Source organism: Artibeus jamaicensis, unplaced genomic scaffold (assembly GCF_021234435.1).
Source record: "Artibeus jamaicensis isolate MK-2021 breed Jamaican fruit bat unplaced genomic scaffold, CSHL_Jam_final contig_700, whole genome shotgun sequence".
Lineage (NCBI taxonomy): Eukaryota > Metazoa > Chordata > Mammalia > Chiroptera > Phyllostomidae > Artibeus > Artibeus jamaicensis.
The window spans coordinates 12,360,797-12,376,737 of record NW_026521930.1 but is presented as its reverse complement, the minus strand read 5'-3'; the positions used below and the strand labels follow the sequence as shown (position 1 = coordinate 12,376,737).

General features: G+C 55.7%; 1 protein-coding gene across 6 annotated transcripts in view; it reads right to left on the bottom strand.

Annotated features, from left to right (window-relative positions):
• MGRN1 (mahogunin ring finger 1) overlaps positions 1-15,941 on the bottom strand; it is a 49,098-nt gene that overhangs the window by 8,572 nt on the left and 24,585 nt on the right. For 4 of the 6 annotated variants that reach the window (XM_037137981.2, XM_037137980.2, XM_037137982.2 and 1 more), the window contains exons 6-13: positions 12,399-12,465; positions 11,508-11,557; positions 9,262-9,309; positions 7,908-7,976; positions 6,726-6,885; positions 4,699-4,808; positions 2,376-2,441; positions 548-774 (exon numbers count right to left, since the gene is read on the bottom strand). In XM_037137981.2, the coding sequence (XP_036993876.2) occupies positions 548-774; positions 2,376-2,441; positions 4,699-4,808; positions 6,726-6,885; positions 7,908-7,976; positions 9,262-9,309; positions 11,508-11,557; positions 12,399-12,465 (797 nt within the window). The remainder of the gene's footprint in view (positions 1-547; positions 775-2,375; positions 2,442-4,698; positions 4,809-6,725; positions 6,886-7,907; positions 7,977-9,261; positions 9,310-11,507; positions 11,558-12,398; positions 12,466-15,941) is intronic. The other 2 variants (XM_037137983.2, XM_037137984.2) reach the window with 1 other exon arrangement.

Sequence of the window (15,941 nt, the reverse complement as noted above, 5' to 3'; positions counted from 1 at the left end):
AGGGACCCGTGATGAACCCTTGGTGGGCCCAGGCATGTGGCTCTCGAAGGTTCCGTACGCGAGTGACGTCGGTCCTGCTTGTCAGGCATAAACAAGGCGGAGGGCATGCACCTGGTATCACCGAGGCTGGTTTCTGGCACCATCGCTGGTCACACCACAGGATGTGCCCATGTGACCAACCCCCAGAAAGTCCCGAAACCCTGAAACTCAAACGGTGCTTCCAGGCTGAGGCAGCGAGCACACTCCTGGGGTTTGCTGCTCCTGTGTGGCCTGGGGCAGGGAGGACGCTGGCGCCTCTGGCCCCTCGGACGCAGTTCCCTCCCGCTGCCTTTGCTGCGATCGACAGCCATGAGCCCAAACCACTACTGGGCTTGCGACTCTTTCTGGCGAATCACCAAATGCAAGGCGTTGTAAAATTATTCAAAATTACAAATAAACCTGCTTTGCGCTTATCTCCTAGCACACATCTCCCTTGCCCCGGCCCATAGAGCAGGTGGGGGAGTTCCCAGACACCCTTCCCCAGAGGGAAGTCTGGCACCAGCCTCACCTGTCAGGGGATTTGCTCCTTGACTTGCCCTTCTGGTGGCTGCTTTCCAAGATTCGATCCAGTCCAGCAAGTGGACAGTTGGCCTGGGATAGGCCATCTGAGACGCCCGAGTAGGTAATCTCTTCATATAGAGGAGCCGAGGGGAGGGCCGGGGAGATGGCTCGAAGGCCGTTGAGTGCCTCAAGCAAGGAGATGGGCTCATAGCCCAGCGGGACGCTGTCAGAGCTCTGAGGGGACAAGAGCAGGTGAGGGATGGGCTGGCCGGGCTCCCTGCCCACCGGGCTCCCTGCCCGCTGCCTGGGGCTTGTGCCCCAGAGATGTTCTATTTCCCAGAATCTGCTTTCTGACCATCTCCTGCCTGCTCCACCTTCCAGGGACTTAAATCCTCCCTCCTCCAGAGGGGGGGCCAAACACTCCAGAGCAGCATCAGATCTCCTACCCAGGGCTCCCTCGCCATCAGTGCAGCACACAACCTTGGACACCCAAACGCCCCACGTGACTGATGTCCAGGATGAAGGTGGAGAGGGCATCTGGAAGAGCCACCCCTATCCCGAGCCTCGGACGGCCCCTAAAGGACATCTTTGTGTTCCTGCCTGGCGGAGCCGGAGGGTGAGAGGGTTAGTAAGAGAGAGGAGCGGGGGAGAGCGAAGCCATGCTAAAGGTGAGAGACGCCAGTGGGAACCAAAAGTGTTCTAGACTGGAGGGGCGGGGGTGCGCACAGGTGACTGGTCCCCAGGGAGTCTGCCCAAAAACAGAGACTTGGAACCCAACTTCAGATCCTCCATGAACCTGGGGTGGCAAGCATCCAAGGGGCGGCGTGTGCTCCAGGTGATCCTAATGGGCTACCTGGTTCAGAACCTCTGCTTCCCCCTTGCGAGGAGTGAATCACGTCAACAGCCTGAGTCCTGCTTTAGGGTTAAAGGTGAAAGGAGATTCCCCTGTGCTGGGGCATGTCAGTGCCCCTGTAGGGCAGGGCAGCCCCCTGCCCTCACTCTCATTAGACGAGGTGAAAGGCAAATGCTCCAAAGTATCCCTGTGTGGAGCCCCCTCGGACTGGCTGGAAGGAAGGCTGCCTTTCAGGGAGGCGGTGACGCAGTGCCGGGACCACAGGGAAGCAGAGGACCACGGTGGCCCTCTGAGAGCACTGCCCAGGTCCCCAGGTCAGCTGACCCAGTGGTGCCCTGCATTTGCTCCCAACCTACTACTTTCCGTTTAAAGGTAAGTAATTTCTCTGAACCCCCTCGCCCACCAAGAAAAGGAAAACATCTGTCTCTAGCTTGACTCTCTAGTGACGTCCACCTGTGTGCCTCACTGCAGGCCCAGCCCAGCCGCCATGCGCTGTCTGACCCCAGCCTGCTCCCTGAGATGCAGGGAAAATGCAAGAAAATTAAGTCCTTGGCCCAAAGAAATAAAACCCAAGGGGCAGAGGGTGCAGGATGACAAGCAAGCGCCAGGAGTGCCGTTTGCAAAATCTAGCAGCCACGTTAGCTCCACCTCCAACATCATTCCACTGCCAGCAAGAAAAAAAGGGAAACGAGGGCACTGGGACCACGGGCAGAAGCAGAGCTGGCGGGAAGGGGCGGCCTGAGGCCGGCATGTTGCCCGGCAGCGGGGACCGAGACTGGCTTTTTGCTGACAGACCTTGAGCTTTGCTTGTTCCGCAAAACTCCTTTCCTAGGCAGAGACGTCAGGACTGGGGAGAGTGGATTTGACAGATTAAATTAATCAAAAGCATCAGCCTGGGGTAAAAATGACTTCCCGTACTTGTCATTGGCTCAATAATCAGGGTGAAGGGCAGAGATGTGGCCACGAGGCCAAACACACTTACAGTTTCCCTTTTAGGTTTCTTGCTGGCCAGTGAGGCAGGGTGCGACTTTGTTTTTTTAAAGGGACACTGTCAAGATAAAAATCATACATTTTACAACTACCACCCTCCGTACGGCCCTGGAGCTGGCTGGATGGTGTCTGTCTGGCGTGCTGGCTTCTGGGAGTGCCGTCAGCCAGCACCTCACAAACTCAGTGTGCGCGCGCGAACTGTGGGGACCTCGCCACAGTGCAGGTTTGGCCTCAGGGGCCTTGCTGGGCGAGGCCTGCACAACTATGCAGCTGCTAGGAGCCATGCTGCTGGCACGGCCCGTCCCCATCCCCAGTGCCCACCCACAGTCTGGGTCACCTGAAGTAGCAGGTCCTGGGCAGGGCTGTTGGCCACAAGTGGGCCTGGCTGGTGTGAGGAAGGGACCCATGGGCCCCGAGCACCTCTGTGAGGTTTAACCTGGCCCCTTAAACTTACCACCAACTTCTACACCCTAATGGTAGCTGGGTAGAAAAATCAGCGCCAATTTACCTCACTCTGTGATGTCTTTGTTCACCTTAACAAACTCATTGGAGGAAATGCCTAATTTGGGCTCTCTCGGGTACTACGTGGAAATGGCTTATACAGGGAACAGGACGGAAAACAACTCTGGAGGGAAAGGCACTACTGGTTTCCGCCTAGGCCCCAGCCGCCCTGCACTGTGGGCTGCACCTCAGCTCTCCAGGTGAGGGGGACACACAGAAACTGGGAGGGGACACATTAGCCACAATTTAAAACCCACCACCTGGGCAGCCACCCTTCTGTGAACGAGCCCTCACTTCCTAGGAGCGAATCACACCCAGATGCTGTTGCTGTTTTTCTTTCTCCCAAAAACTCAGTTGTTGGAAAAAGTATGCAGTGTCCCTAATCAAGTAAGTCCACGTCAAGTATGTGGCCGGCCCAGTTTCCAAGTTGTAGGCCCTGGTGCCGACAGGGCCCGGAAGGCAAATCGGACAGTGTGGCCGCTGGAGAAGCAGGGATGGGATGGTGAGGACTTGCCCCACCCCCAGGGTGGGGGGCAGCCTTGCCTCTGCTCCAGCTTCAAGACCACACCTCCAGATTTTGAAAGAGAAGCCATAAATCTGAGTTTTAAGGGAAATTTCCAAATTTTTAAACATTAACCCAATTTTCAGAAACTTTACGTGGGCCAAACACATCGTGCCCACTGGCCCGGCATGGGAGCCCATCTTACGGGTGCACCGTCCGGAGGGTGTGGGTCCTCTTCTCAGTGTCGGCAGGGCCTCTAGAAACCACTGGGTCCCAACAACTTCAGTTGGGGGCCGAGAAAAGGGACTCATACCTGATAATATATTCACGGCCAGCAGGGACCTGTGAGCTTGAGACCCAGGCTTGCCCCACACCTGTTCCCTGGTCCTTCCTCCCCCATCTGTCTGTCTCAGCCTCTCCTTTCTACTCCCATCCTCGTCTCTGTCTGTCTGTCTCTCTCCATGTTTCTTCCCATCTCTCTCTCCCTGTCTGGCCATCTCTTAAGCACCCCCCTTTCGCTTTCATGCCTGCCGTGACCCCTACTCTGGGTCCCTGTCTGTCCCCCACCCCACCGCCTACATCTCCTGCCCTACCTGTGTCTCCCCACCTCCCTGTCTCTGCCTCTCCTCTCTCTACTGCTGCCCACACATACCCATCTCTCTAAGTCTCTTCATGTCTCTGCACAGCTCTCTCTCGAGGTCCCTGAGGCCAGAGTCCAACACCCCTCGTCTGCCTACAGCGAGGTCCAGCTCATGGCTCCTAGGGAGCAAGGGCAGGGGACGGTTGCCGAGGTGCCCTCCTGTGTGCCCAGGCTGGAGAGAGGTGGGCAGAGAGTGCACAGAGGGTATGTCGCAGCCACCCTGGGAAGGAAACCACACTTCCCAAGACACAAAGTGCCCCTGGCTGTCTGGCTTGGTGGAGTAACGGTGACAGACAATGTGGCTTAAGCTCCATGAAGGGGCACCTGCCATTGCCAGCAATCCTAGCTACCTGGACCCCCCGCTCAGCCTCACGGCCACCTGGGAGCCATGCTGTGGAGGTGAGGACAAAGAACCAGAGAGCTGGCAGATGGAGGTGCTGGCCAGATGGTCTTGGTTCTGGCCAGGTAGCGCTCTGAGGGCAGGGCCCTGGTAGCCTCCATCCAGCCACCTGACCAACCCAGCCCCTCTGGGAGCCAGACACAGCCCTAACATGAGGGTAGGCCCTGCAGCACCTGGGTGCCTGGCAGGCCCTGCACAGTGGCAGGGGCCTCCTCCAGAGCCCTTCCTCTGCCCACCACCACGCCCCCAGTGCAGGAGGAAGAGACACTTACAGAGTGCTCGTCATGGTCCATGCTCTGGGCCAGAACGGGGCTAAAGGAGACAGGGGACAGGGCTCCTGGCTTCTTCCTCACTGCCCGGATCTGCAGAAGGGCCCGGAAGGCTGGCAGAAGGGAGGGGTCGATGTCAGGCAAAGAGCAGGCAGTTCTAGCACCACTGAGACCCTCCAAGCTCTAGGGACCCTGACCACCCACTCACGCCACAGCAGTCCCAGGACAAGCCACATTTACAATTCAGGCAGAACAGAGTCATCATAAAATGCCCCACTGCCCAACCCAAAAGAAACAGAGAAGCCAGGACTACACTGCCCCGGCCCAAACAGAGCTTTTAGGGGCGGCAGGCAGGAAGCAGCTGTCACACTAGACAGTGAATGTGCCTCTGAGTTACACCTGCCAACCACCTAAAAGCACACAGCGAGCCATGAACACCACACGTCTCCCCCTGGAAGTTACACCAGCCGACAGCCAGGCAGGCACGTGTGCGTGAATGTCCACGATGGCACGTCTGTGCTGGGAAAACCAGAAGCAGCACAGACACTGCCCACCGACCACGGAGTTGGAAAAATAAATCTGAAAAGGAGCTACCAGTCACCCTGCAGCATCGGTTTCACTGACAAAAGTGCAATGTTTGTCAGACATGGTTCAGTGAAAAGCACATGCCATGCACACGAGTCACAGAGTCACAAGTTTATCAGGTTCATCCCCACAATGGGATGAAGGACAACTGAGTCCCCAGTGTTGACAGCAGTCTCCCCATGCTGCAGGCTTCAGGGACAATGGGCCTGGCCCAACTTGCCAGCCCGAGTGCTACAAACACCTGCCCTGGGGCCCCTGCTCCCGGGCCTCTGGACAGTGCCCACAAGGCCAGAGCAAGCTGGGGAAGCTGGACTTCAGCTCCAGCCAGGATCCTGCCGCCCACCATGGCCTCCCTGCCCTGCCTTCCTGCTCCTCTGCTCCCAGCATGTCGCTCCACAGAGGAGAGGCTACTGCCATCCCAGCTGTTCTCCAAGTAGGCTGGGTACAACCCTGCTGCCATCCCTGCAGGCCCAGCACACAGCCCCCAGCATCCTATGGAGTCTGGTGCTTCCTCCTGGGCTCTGGACCCCCACCCCCAGAGCAGGCAGCCTCGTCCTCCACCTCCACGCACCCGGCCTGCCCCACGGCCTTGTGCCTGCACACCCTTCTGACGGCCCGCCTGGCTATCCTAAGGGGGCAACCCCGTGATTTGCTGGTGTAGTAGGGGCAGAACTGTGGGCTCTGGGTCAGAACCAGTTTAAACTACACCTCTGCCCCTTACTAGCTATGACCTTGGGCGGTTCCCTCTGAGCCCCAAGACAGTGACGGGGCAAGTGTGACAGCTTGGGACCACATGTCCTGGCTCAGAGCTTGGAGGTGGAACCTTAGTAGCCAATGTGTGAAATGTAAGAAAGACCAATTTCAGCCCTGGCTGGTATAACTCAGTGGACTGAGCGCAGGCCTGCGAACCAAAGCATCGCCAGTTCAATTCCCAGCCAGGGCACATGCCTGGGTTGTGGGCCAGGTCCCCAGTGGGGGACATGAGACAGACAACTACACATTGATGTTTCTCTCCCTCTTTTTCTCCCTCCCTTCCCCTCTCTCTACAAATAAATAAAATCTTTTATAAAATGTCTGGAGTGCTCCAGAAAACCAAATTTAATTCCCTGATTACCCTTTTCATTTCACTGTAATTCTCAATCAAAATATTTTCCACATGACCTTTAATATAAAGATTTGACTCACTGATCAATTTCTGTCCAGTTCTAACATCACTGCAAACACCTGCCCTGGAACACCCGTCCCGGCCGTTCTGGTCCCGGCCGTTCTGAAAGTCTAATCTCCCTGAAGCAGACCTTGGAGGGTCAGGACCATTCACATGCCTGCAGAGCCACTGAGGTGTGAACTGCCCGCACCAACCACCAGGTGCCAGGCGTTCACCGTGCACCAGGTGGGAGGCTGAGACCCCGCATCCCCGGCTGCTCTGGTGCAGGGCCCCCACTCACGCAGCCGGCAGATGGGGCAGTTGCTGGCCTGGTAGCGCAGCGTGTCGGCGCAGGAGTTGCACAGGCACAGGTGGCGGCAGGGCAGGATCAGCGTGTCCCGCAGGTCTGACAGGCACACCACGCACTCATTGCTGTTGTCACTGTTCTCCTCATCTGAAGGCTGCGGGACAATGAGGGTCTGAGGGTCAGCGGCCTTCTCACGCTCTGACGACAGAGCCTGGGGGCCAGTTAAGGAGCAGGGAGGAGGCCTTCCTGCCCCTGGCTGCCCCACTAGCCACCCCCCACTTCCCCTTGGGGGAGGCTGTGGGGGCAAAGGGAAGCCCAAAAGGGTGCAGGACGGTCACCACAGAGTTGGGCACCTCAGCAGACTGAGCCCAGAGTCACACTCCCTGGGCGCCAGGCTCAGATCCAGCCCAAGGCACCCCTCTGCCCCATGGCTAAGTGGAGAATCTGTAGCTCCCGCCCCCACCAACGCACTCCTACTTAGACCCCAAATCAGGGAACTGAGGTCTATTTCTATTCCTCAGAAACAAAAAGAAAATGTGGAAAAGATGCAACACTATGGAAAACATCTTCTAGAAGGTACCCATTTTTTTGGTTAAAAAAGAACAAAAAATCAGACAAGTCTAATTTTTGCTCAGAAATATTTGTTTGAAATATTTTCACCAAGTAAAATCTGGATCGAGAGAGAGCAACATCCTACCACAGGGACCAGCAGCTCCCAAGGGAGCGTCCCTCTCCCCACAGAGCCACAGGCACCGGTCTGGGGAGGACCCAGGCCGCAGGGAGCAGCGAGGCTCAGCCGCTCGTGTGAGCACAGGAAGGCCAGGGCAGCACCGGCTGAGCCCGGTCAGGCACGAGGGGACTCCACGTGCCCTGGCTGCCCTCATGGCCAGCACCCCAACCATGGTAACAAGCCAACAAATCTGCTGGAAAAAGGACAAAATGTCCTTTAACTCTGTTAACTCTTTTTAAAAATTAAGGGAAAATGATGGAATCTGGAGTCCCAGGGCCTCCAGGAAAAGGTGTGGACGGGAACTGGCTCATCAACCTGCAGGGTCCTGGCCTGGCTGGGGGACCCCGGGCAAGCCACCCCCACCAGCCTGCTTCTGTGCAGGTGGGAGGGCAGCTGGGGATGAGGCCGGCCTGGGGTGCTGGCGCGTGCTCATCATGAGTACATACCTTCGTCTCCTGGTTGTTCTTATTCTCAATGCCATAGATCTCCTGTAGCAGGTAGCTGACCCGGTCTACCTGGAGGGCAGAGAGGTATCTGGGCACTTGCCAGCCCCCACTCAAGGGCTCCTCCACACCCACCTGGCCTAACACCACCTCTTACCTGCCAGGCTCGGGTCCCAGGAGCAAGCATAGTTGGGAATTCTGTCTGCCCCAACCCTGGGGAGTGGGTCCAATGCCAGGACAGGGTCAGAGAGAACCTGCTATCTGCCCAGCCCAACTAGTATGGGCAATAAGGTCGGGGCCCAGCTGGTCCTGTCCACCAGAGAAGGCCTGAAGCCAACATCCACACAGACCTAGAAATCATACCCGGTGCAGCTTTTCCTGTCCCCAATCTAGAGAAAAAAACTTCAGACCCGCCCACCACTAGCCCAACAAGCGGGACCAGGTTCAGGCCTCATGCTGGCCTTGTTCAGCAGTGGTCTGAGCTTCTGTGCTTCCTGCAGTTCTCTGGACCACAAACACTCCTCCTGGGAGCTACAGTCCTGCCAGCCAGTTCCCCCAGGACAAGGCCCTGAACTTCACTAGGGTCTCTGGCCCTTCGGCAACCTTTAGGGGCTGGATCTGCCAGAGTTTTCTTTACCCCTCTTTTGAAAAACTAACCAACACCATTCCTGGGTTGTGGCTTATATACCTGATCAGCTACATATAAGGATAGCACATCACAGATCTGGAAACAGGCCCCACCGCAGCCGTTGCTAAAGTCAGTCTCAATATCAAGAGCCAACATGACACAGTTCAGAGAACCCACTCCCTAAATTTTCACAGTGCAGATGCCAACAGGGATAAGCCATCCTGGTGGGGGACCATGGAGTTACAGACCCCGGAAAAGCCGCACTTCTCTCCATCTCCCAGTTGCTCCAGGACGCTCCCTCTTTCCCCTGAAAGACTAAGTAAATCCCTTTTTGCCCAATACTGAGGTATTTTTGTGTGGAGGAGGAAAAGGGGAAGCTGCAGTCTTAGCTTCCTGTTTTCTTCCTTCTTCTGTCCATTCATTCACTTGTTCATTCATCCAGCAAATGTTTACTGAAAGCTTACTATATTCACAGTGGACAAGATCTGGGGGCCACAACAGTCAGTGCTGTTGCATGCGGTGGGTGTGCAGCACACACACATGCGCCCAATGACCCTGACCCTGACTTCCCAGAGCCACAGCAATGACAAATGAGTCAACAGCCTGTCATCAGCTACCCCGACAGCAACCACGGTGGAAGGGAGACTGATCCACGGAGACCACTGGCTTGGGGTCAGGGTGTCTCTGTCAAATCAAAAGGGCTCATGACGTGTCCTCCGACAGACTTACAATTTGCTTCTGCTTTAACGGCTTCACAGAGAAGCTACCGTCGACGTGCTGCAGGAAGAAAAACACAGAGGTTAACTTGGCGTGCGGCACTGCTCAGCCAGCTGCAGGCCCCTCCTCGGTCACTCACATCCACAGCCAGAAAAAAGAGGGACCATGTGAAGACTGAAGAGCCAGGCCAGTTTTTCTCAAATCTGGCCTCTGACCTGCCCTCGACACTACCCAGAGAACCTTCTAAAGATACCGCCTCCTGGGTCCCACCCTGACCTACAAAACCAAACTCTCCTTGGTAGATCTCAGGCATACTCAAGTTCACTACCACCAGTCAAGTTCTGATGATGGACAAGAGCCTCCCCAATGGCAAGCAGCAGCAACTGGACAGCAAGAAATGGACACCAGATCTGGTCCTCAGAGAGCTTGGTCTAGTCACGAACACAGCACAAGAATATGTGCATGCATACAAAGGTCTAAAAACCAAGAACAAAACAGAGCCAAGCCTTCAGTGGTACCTGGGCAGACACACTGCTCAGAGTGGACGGGATCTGAGACCTTGTAACAATGCCAGTTTCCTGAGTTACCTGAGATGAGCACTTGGCATCTTCTGGTAACGCTGACCAGCTCCTACAGAAGTTTCTAGTATGCTAGACTCCAAAAATACGCAGTTTGTCACTGGGCTCTAAATTGGAAGCACACAATGTTTGCCAGAGACAGCTCATCCACCTTGGCCAGAGAAGCAGATGGGTAAACAGTTACTATCTCTTCCAACAGACCAGGTTCGGGGAGCAGAGCTGAAATCCCAGAACTGGAGTGGCAGAGGGCCGATCTCTGGCCCGGGCGCTTGGTGCCACCACAACCCCAGAAGGCCAAGGGAAGCACTGGACCAATGGGCCAGAAAGGCCACAGGCCCAGCTATGATGACTCCTGGGGTCTCCGGACACCCCAGACCATAGCAATGGGCCAGGCTTTGCACTCAGGGCTCTCAGGGCTGCACACACGCACACCAGCTGAAGATGCCGGGGGTCAGCAGGACGCCCAGGAGTGGTGGGAATTCCAGGATAAGCAGTCCGAGCCTGGTTTCCCTGTGCAGTCCTTGATGCTCATCCGTGTAGGCCACAGGCTGGCGCTGAAAACACTATACAACTGCAGAGGCCAACCCACATCACAGAGCACTGGGGGGAGGGGGTGGCAGGCATGACATCTTCAAACGCAGGACAAGTCCCACTACCTCCTGTAAGGGTCTTGGTGAGCAGGCACCCTGTTCCAACACAGCCAGGCATCACTCGCTGCCTGGACGGACACACAGAACTGTCTGGCCCCAGGACCAGGAGTGACAGAAGAGTGGGACCAACTCTAGACCCAGCAATGTCCTAACAGAGACAGTGGACTGGCAGACCATCCTAACCACCAATGAATGCATCCTGTAAACACAGCCTAAAGACTTGGGTCTGTGGAAAGAAGCGGCAAACACCTAAGTTAAATACATGTTAACACTAGCTAAAGGTAATATTAAATGATCCTTCCATGTAAATGGCCTCTTTTACGCATGGGGCATCCCCAGCTGGGGCCCTCAGCAGAGACGGGGTGTCTTTTCCCTCCACCACCCACAGACGCATGGTCCTCGTCCATCCAACCAGCACTCACTGGGCACCTACTTGGTGCTGAGGATACAACAAACCAGGGGCCTTTCTGCCCTCAGACCTCAGATGACTTCAACAAATGTCTGCCCAAAGGTCAGGAAGGCCCCAGGAGGGAGGGAGATCTGCCCAGCCCCAGGTGACCAGGGCGATGCACACTTCTGGAGGCAAGGCAGGGCCACCTGTGAATATCTGAGGACCAGGTGAGGGCTGAGAAGTTCTGATGATTCCCAGGATGCTGGGTCTGAGGGGAAAGGTCACAGCCATAGGAGCCGGTGTCCCCGCAGGATCCCTTTAAATCCCAGAGGAAAGCTGGTCTGACCAGAGCCCTCCATGTGGGAATCCTGCCCCTGTGCTGGCAGATTACAGGGACTTCTACTGGGCGAGCCTCCCCGAAACATGCCCTCACCACGTACCGTAAGCCCTTGAAAAGCCCCCTGATGGTAATGCTAGACTTGAAGGCCCAGCCTCCTGAGACGCATCATCTCCCCTGGAGCCGGGCCAACCGGAGAACCTTCCATGTGCCCCGAGCCTGGCGTCATCCCCAGACTCCTGGTCTCAAAACACCACCTCTCTGCCCATGGCTCCCAGGTCAAGGTGCAGGATGGCACTTACCTTTTCAAAGGCAGCCAACAGCACATGGGCGTGACCAGTCACCTCCACAACTGCCCAGGAGAGAGAAGAGAGAGCACTCAGAGTGCTGCCTTCCCCCCCCCCCCCCCAGCTTCTTTCTCCTTCCTCTCAGCAGATGCTTTCCCGTGCTCTCAGCCTGCAGGCCTCCAACCTTTGGAGGGCTCCTCCTCATCTTGCCTTCCTCTGCCCAGGGGTTCCTGCCTCCCTCTAGCTCTCACCTCACTCCTCCTCCGAAGCAGCCACTCAACTGCTCGAGGCTGACTCGGCACCTGCTGTCTCACTCTGCACAGGAAGGACATTTCAGGCAGGGCCAAGGAGCCAGACTCCACCAGTGGGCCTGGGGACCAGCCCGACCTGGCGGAGCTCCCCAATTCACACCGTAGGCTAGAGATCTGAAGTCCAGAGGTGGGAGAGAGACCTGGCAGGACTGGCTGGGTCAGTGAGGAAATCTGCACGGCCTGAGGAGGGCCTATCTAACAAGCTCCCTGCAGGTCCCTGCTGTCTCCCTCATTTCACCATGGGGTGGACACCAGAACTGGAGGCCTGTCTAGCTGCTGTTACCACAGTGAAAGCAAAGCTGCCATAGGGCCTTGCCACTGGGGGGTGTGGGTACAGGTTGGCCAGGAATTCCTGAGCTGGAATGAGGCCCCACAACCCCAGGTGCAGGAAGCACCAACAGAGCCCCAGAGAGGAGATGGAGAGCTAGTTGCTTGAGCCCCACAACCCTAAACCTGCTAACAAGACTCCCACACCCTTCATCAATTCTGGATAAACTCCTTTCTGCTGACTGAGGGGGACGAGGTTGTCAGGAAGTGGATTCTTCCTGCAGGGTCCGCACACTGGAAGGGAGAATGAAGAAGCAAGGCCGCTCACCATCTCCTTCATCCACCACGGCCTGGATGACCACCGGAAACACTCCCCGGTCCAGGTCAAAGTTCAACTGAGGGGAAAAAGGAGGTGAGACGGTCAGACTGAGCTAGAGGGAGAAGGGACGGGGAGGGGAAGACAGACAAAACTGTGAGGGAAACTGTGAGGAAGACAGAGGCCTGGCTGCGGCTTCCTCTCTTTGTGGTAGGTAAAATACATAAAAATGATTAAAATGGTAAATTCGTGTTCAATTCACTGGCACTAAGAATATTCATAAGGTAATGCCACCATCACTACCGTCCATTTCCAGAACGTTTTTATCGTCCCAAACAGGAACTCTTGTCTCCATTAAGCAATCACGCCCACTGCCTGTTCTGGACATTTCACGGAAACGGAATCAATGAAATGTGTCTCGTGTGCCTGGCTTCTGCCACTCACTGTGTTTTCTAGGCTCACCCACGTGACAGTACGTCAGTTCCTCCTTTCTTTTCAAGGCCGGGTAAAATTCTGCTGCGTGGCTAGACCACACGGTTTATCCGGTCATTTCTCAGTGGACACCTGGGCTGCTCTCCCTCTCGGCCACCACGCCCAGCACTGTGACGAACACTGCTGGACACACACCTGTGTGAGCCCCTTTTCAGTTCTCCTTGGTGCACCCAGGGGGGAAGGGCCGCGTCACATGGGAACTCTGTTCCACCTTACGAAGGGACGTAGTGCGGAGACGGAAGGGAATCGAAGGAGACCACGCAGCTGGTCTGAACTCAAGAACAAACTGCCTGTTCCCTTTCCTTTCCCTCCAGCTCCAGCCCTGTGGTCCTGGCTGCTCTGAGGCTGAAGGCTACTCTCCTCCCCACACGTGTTCGCTGGGGCATGGTCTCCAGATCTGCTCCCCAGTGGAGGCTGTGGACCAGGTCACGCGGAGCCCACAGAGGACCGAGGACACCAACTGAGGACACCCACAGCGGGGGCTGCGCTTGGCAGGCCGTGAAAGTGCCGGTGGATCCCGAGCCGTCAGTGGGAGGCAGGACTGGGAGGGGGAGGGAGAGTGGTCAGGTGCTAGGACAGACTCAGACTCAGATCTGCCGGAGTAGAGGTGCCTGCCCCAAGCCTCAGTTCCCCCTAATGCAAAAGGGATAAAAGCTGTGTCTGATGCCAAGCCCTGAGCATGGTGCCCAGGAGAGCATGCAGCGAGCACCAGCCATTCGAAGCTCTGTGGTCAGGCAGGGGAAGCCAAGAAGGACCTCACAAAAAGACCCAGGGCTTGGACCCCTGGAACACAGGACTTTGGGCAGACATGTGCATAAGAGCTACATGTGGGGAGTGGGGGACATATCCAGGCCCACCTAAAACATAGCCAGGCCTCGTGCTCCCCACAGCTTCAAGGTAAAAGGGCCGTACCACAGAAATCTGGCCTTATGGGAGGGAGGGACCTCCCTTCTGCCATCCTGCCTTGCTCTGAGATGACTCTAGGGTCAGGTGATCACCCAAGACAGGAGTTACATGTCTGGGGGACAAGGGTCCCTCTGCAAGCTTATTCCTCCCCCTCTGAGCCAGGGCACAGGGAGCCATCTTGCCAGTGACCATCCCGAAGTCACCCTGTTGACAGTGATGCTGGGTGTGATGCACAGGTGCTGCTCTTCCAAAGGCTGTAATTAAGCTGAGGAGGGAGTTGCTCAGGTGACAGAGCCAGAGAGGGAGCAGAGCTGTGTGCATCTTAGGCCCTGTGCTTTCAGTCCAGCTGCTGGAATATAATCCTTGATGCTGATCTGGGAGACTTAGTGCTGAGGAGCCACTGAGTGATCTGCACTATCTTTCTCCTTTGCACACGAAGCTGGCGCTGCCTCAGTGCAGCTGACAGTCCCACCACACCGGTGCTGAACTAACAGCAGCCTTGGGAGGTGTGCGTGGTGGCTATACTGTCAGAAGGTAGGGACTCTGGCCCTTCTCTCCTCCTGTGGCCCTGGCAGACGGGGCTCTGCACAAACCTGATGGACACCCTAAAGCAAGGAAATGCTCCTACCTCCAGGTGACAGATGGGAAACCCAGGCTTGCGGAGGTAGCGTCACTCGCCCAGTGCTTCATGGAGAGAGTGCAGGAGCCAGAGCTGCCCCCAGGCCTCACCCGCCTATGTCCTCTCAGTTCCTGGGAGAGGCCCCAGGACATCCCTGGTACTTTGTCCTTAAGACTTTGCTCTTATAAAGTCCGACCCATAGGTCCAGATCTGTCGAGACCCCACAAAAAAAATTCATGACCTTTTTCAGGTGTTGGCACCCCAATTTTCCTTGGGGCATTTGGGAACAACCTCTGTCCAACCCTGGATCTGTGCTTGTCTGGCCAGAGAATGGCATGAGCCTGTCTCAAGGGGGACCACAGAGGGAGTCACATGGCCTAGACAGACCATCCGCACACTCTGGGACCCAGGCTGCTGGGGTACAGAGAGCCAGCCCGAGGGCAAGGCTGGCTCAGCCAGGGCAGACCCCGCTCTGATGGCCCTAGAGGAAACCATGAGCCATCCGGCTTTTCGGAATCTAAGCCAATAAACAGGACACTGAAACCCTGATGTTCCCACACATAAAACGGTGTTCGCACACCGTGCACACGTCCTCCACACACTGCTGATCATCTCTAGATTACTTACAATAGCTAATGCAACATAAAAGCTACATAATGGTTGTTATTCTGTATTGTTTAGGGAGTAATGACAAGAAAATAAAGCCTGTATGTGTTCAGGCATGTACGTCCCAACAGTGGACTAACTACGTAGCACACACCAGCAACGTGACATTTTTTAAAAAATATTTTTCAAAATTGGAACAACTGTAATTGCATAATGAATAAAATATAACTAAAAAATAAAAATAAAAATAAGAATATTTTTATCCGTGTTGAATCCGTGAATGAGGAACCCAGGGATACAGAGGGCCGACCACACATGAGTGATGTGTTATACAACTCTCTTCCTCACACCACAGCCCTCTGCAGAAACACCCTGTGTTCAGCTTGATGAGTATCTTTTCTGGTTTTCCCTCAAGGTTATATACACACATCGTACCTGCGGAAATGGTTTTGTGCACTGTCCTGTCTGCCACACACATGCGATCATACTGCGTTCGTTTGCAACCTGCTCTTCTCCGAGCCCAGAAGGGGCTTTCCACGTCAGTCAGCACAGTACACAAAGAAGTCTTTCACACACTTTAAAGCTGCATGGCATCCCATAATAAATGCGAAACAGGGTGCCCACATTATATACATGGGTGGGTCCCATAACACCAGTGATGGACGTGTAGGTTGTTTCCAATGTTCACTATTACAGACAGAGCTGGATGAACGCCCTTCACATCCCATAAATTACTGTCCCTAGCTATGGAACCACTAGGTGGAAGGGACCCTGCCATGCCGCAGTCTCATGGTCCTGAGACTGTAGCTGCACCAAAGCTGGGCACCAGGGCCTCGGCTGCTGCCGTCTCACCTCAGTCACCCAGTCCAGCCCAACACTTGGACTGAACCGCATTCCACAGTGCGGCGCATGCGCAAATGAGCACACACCCC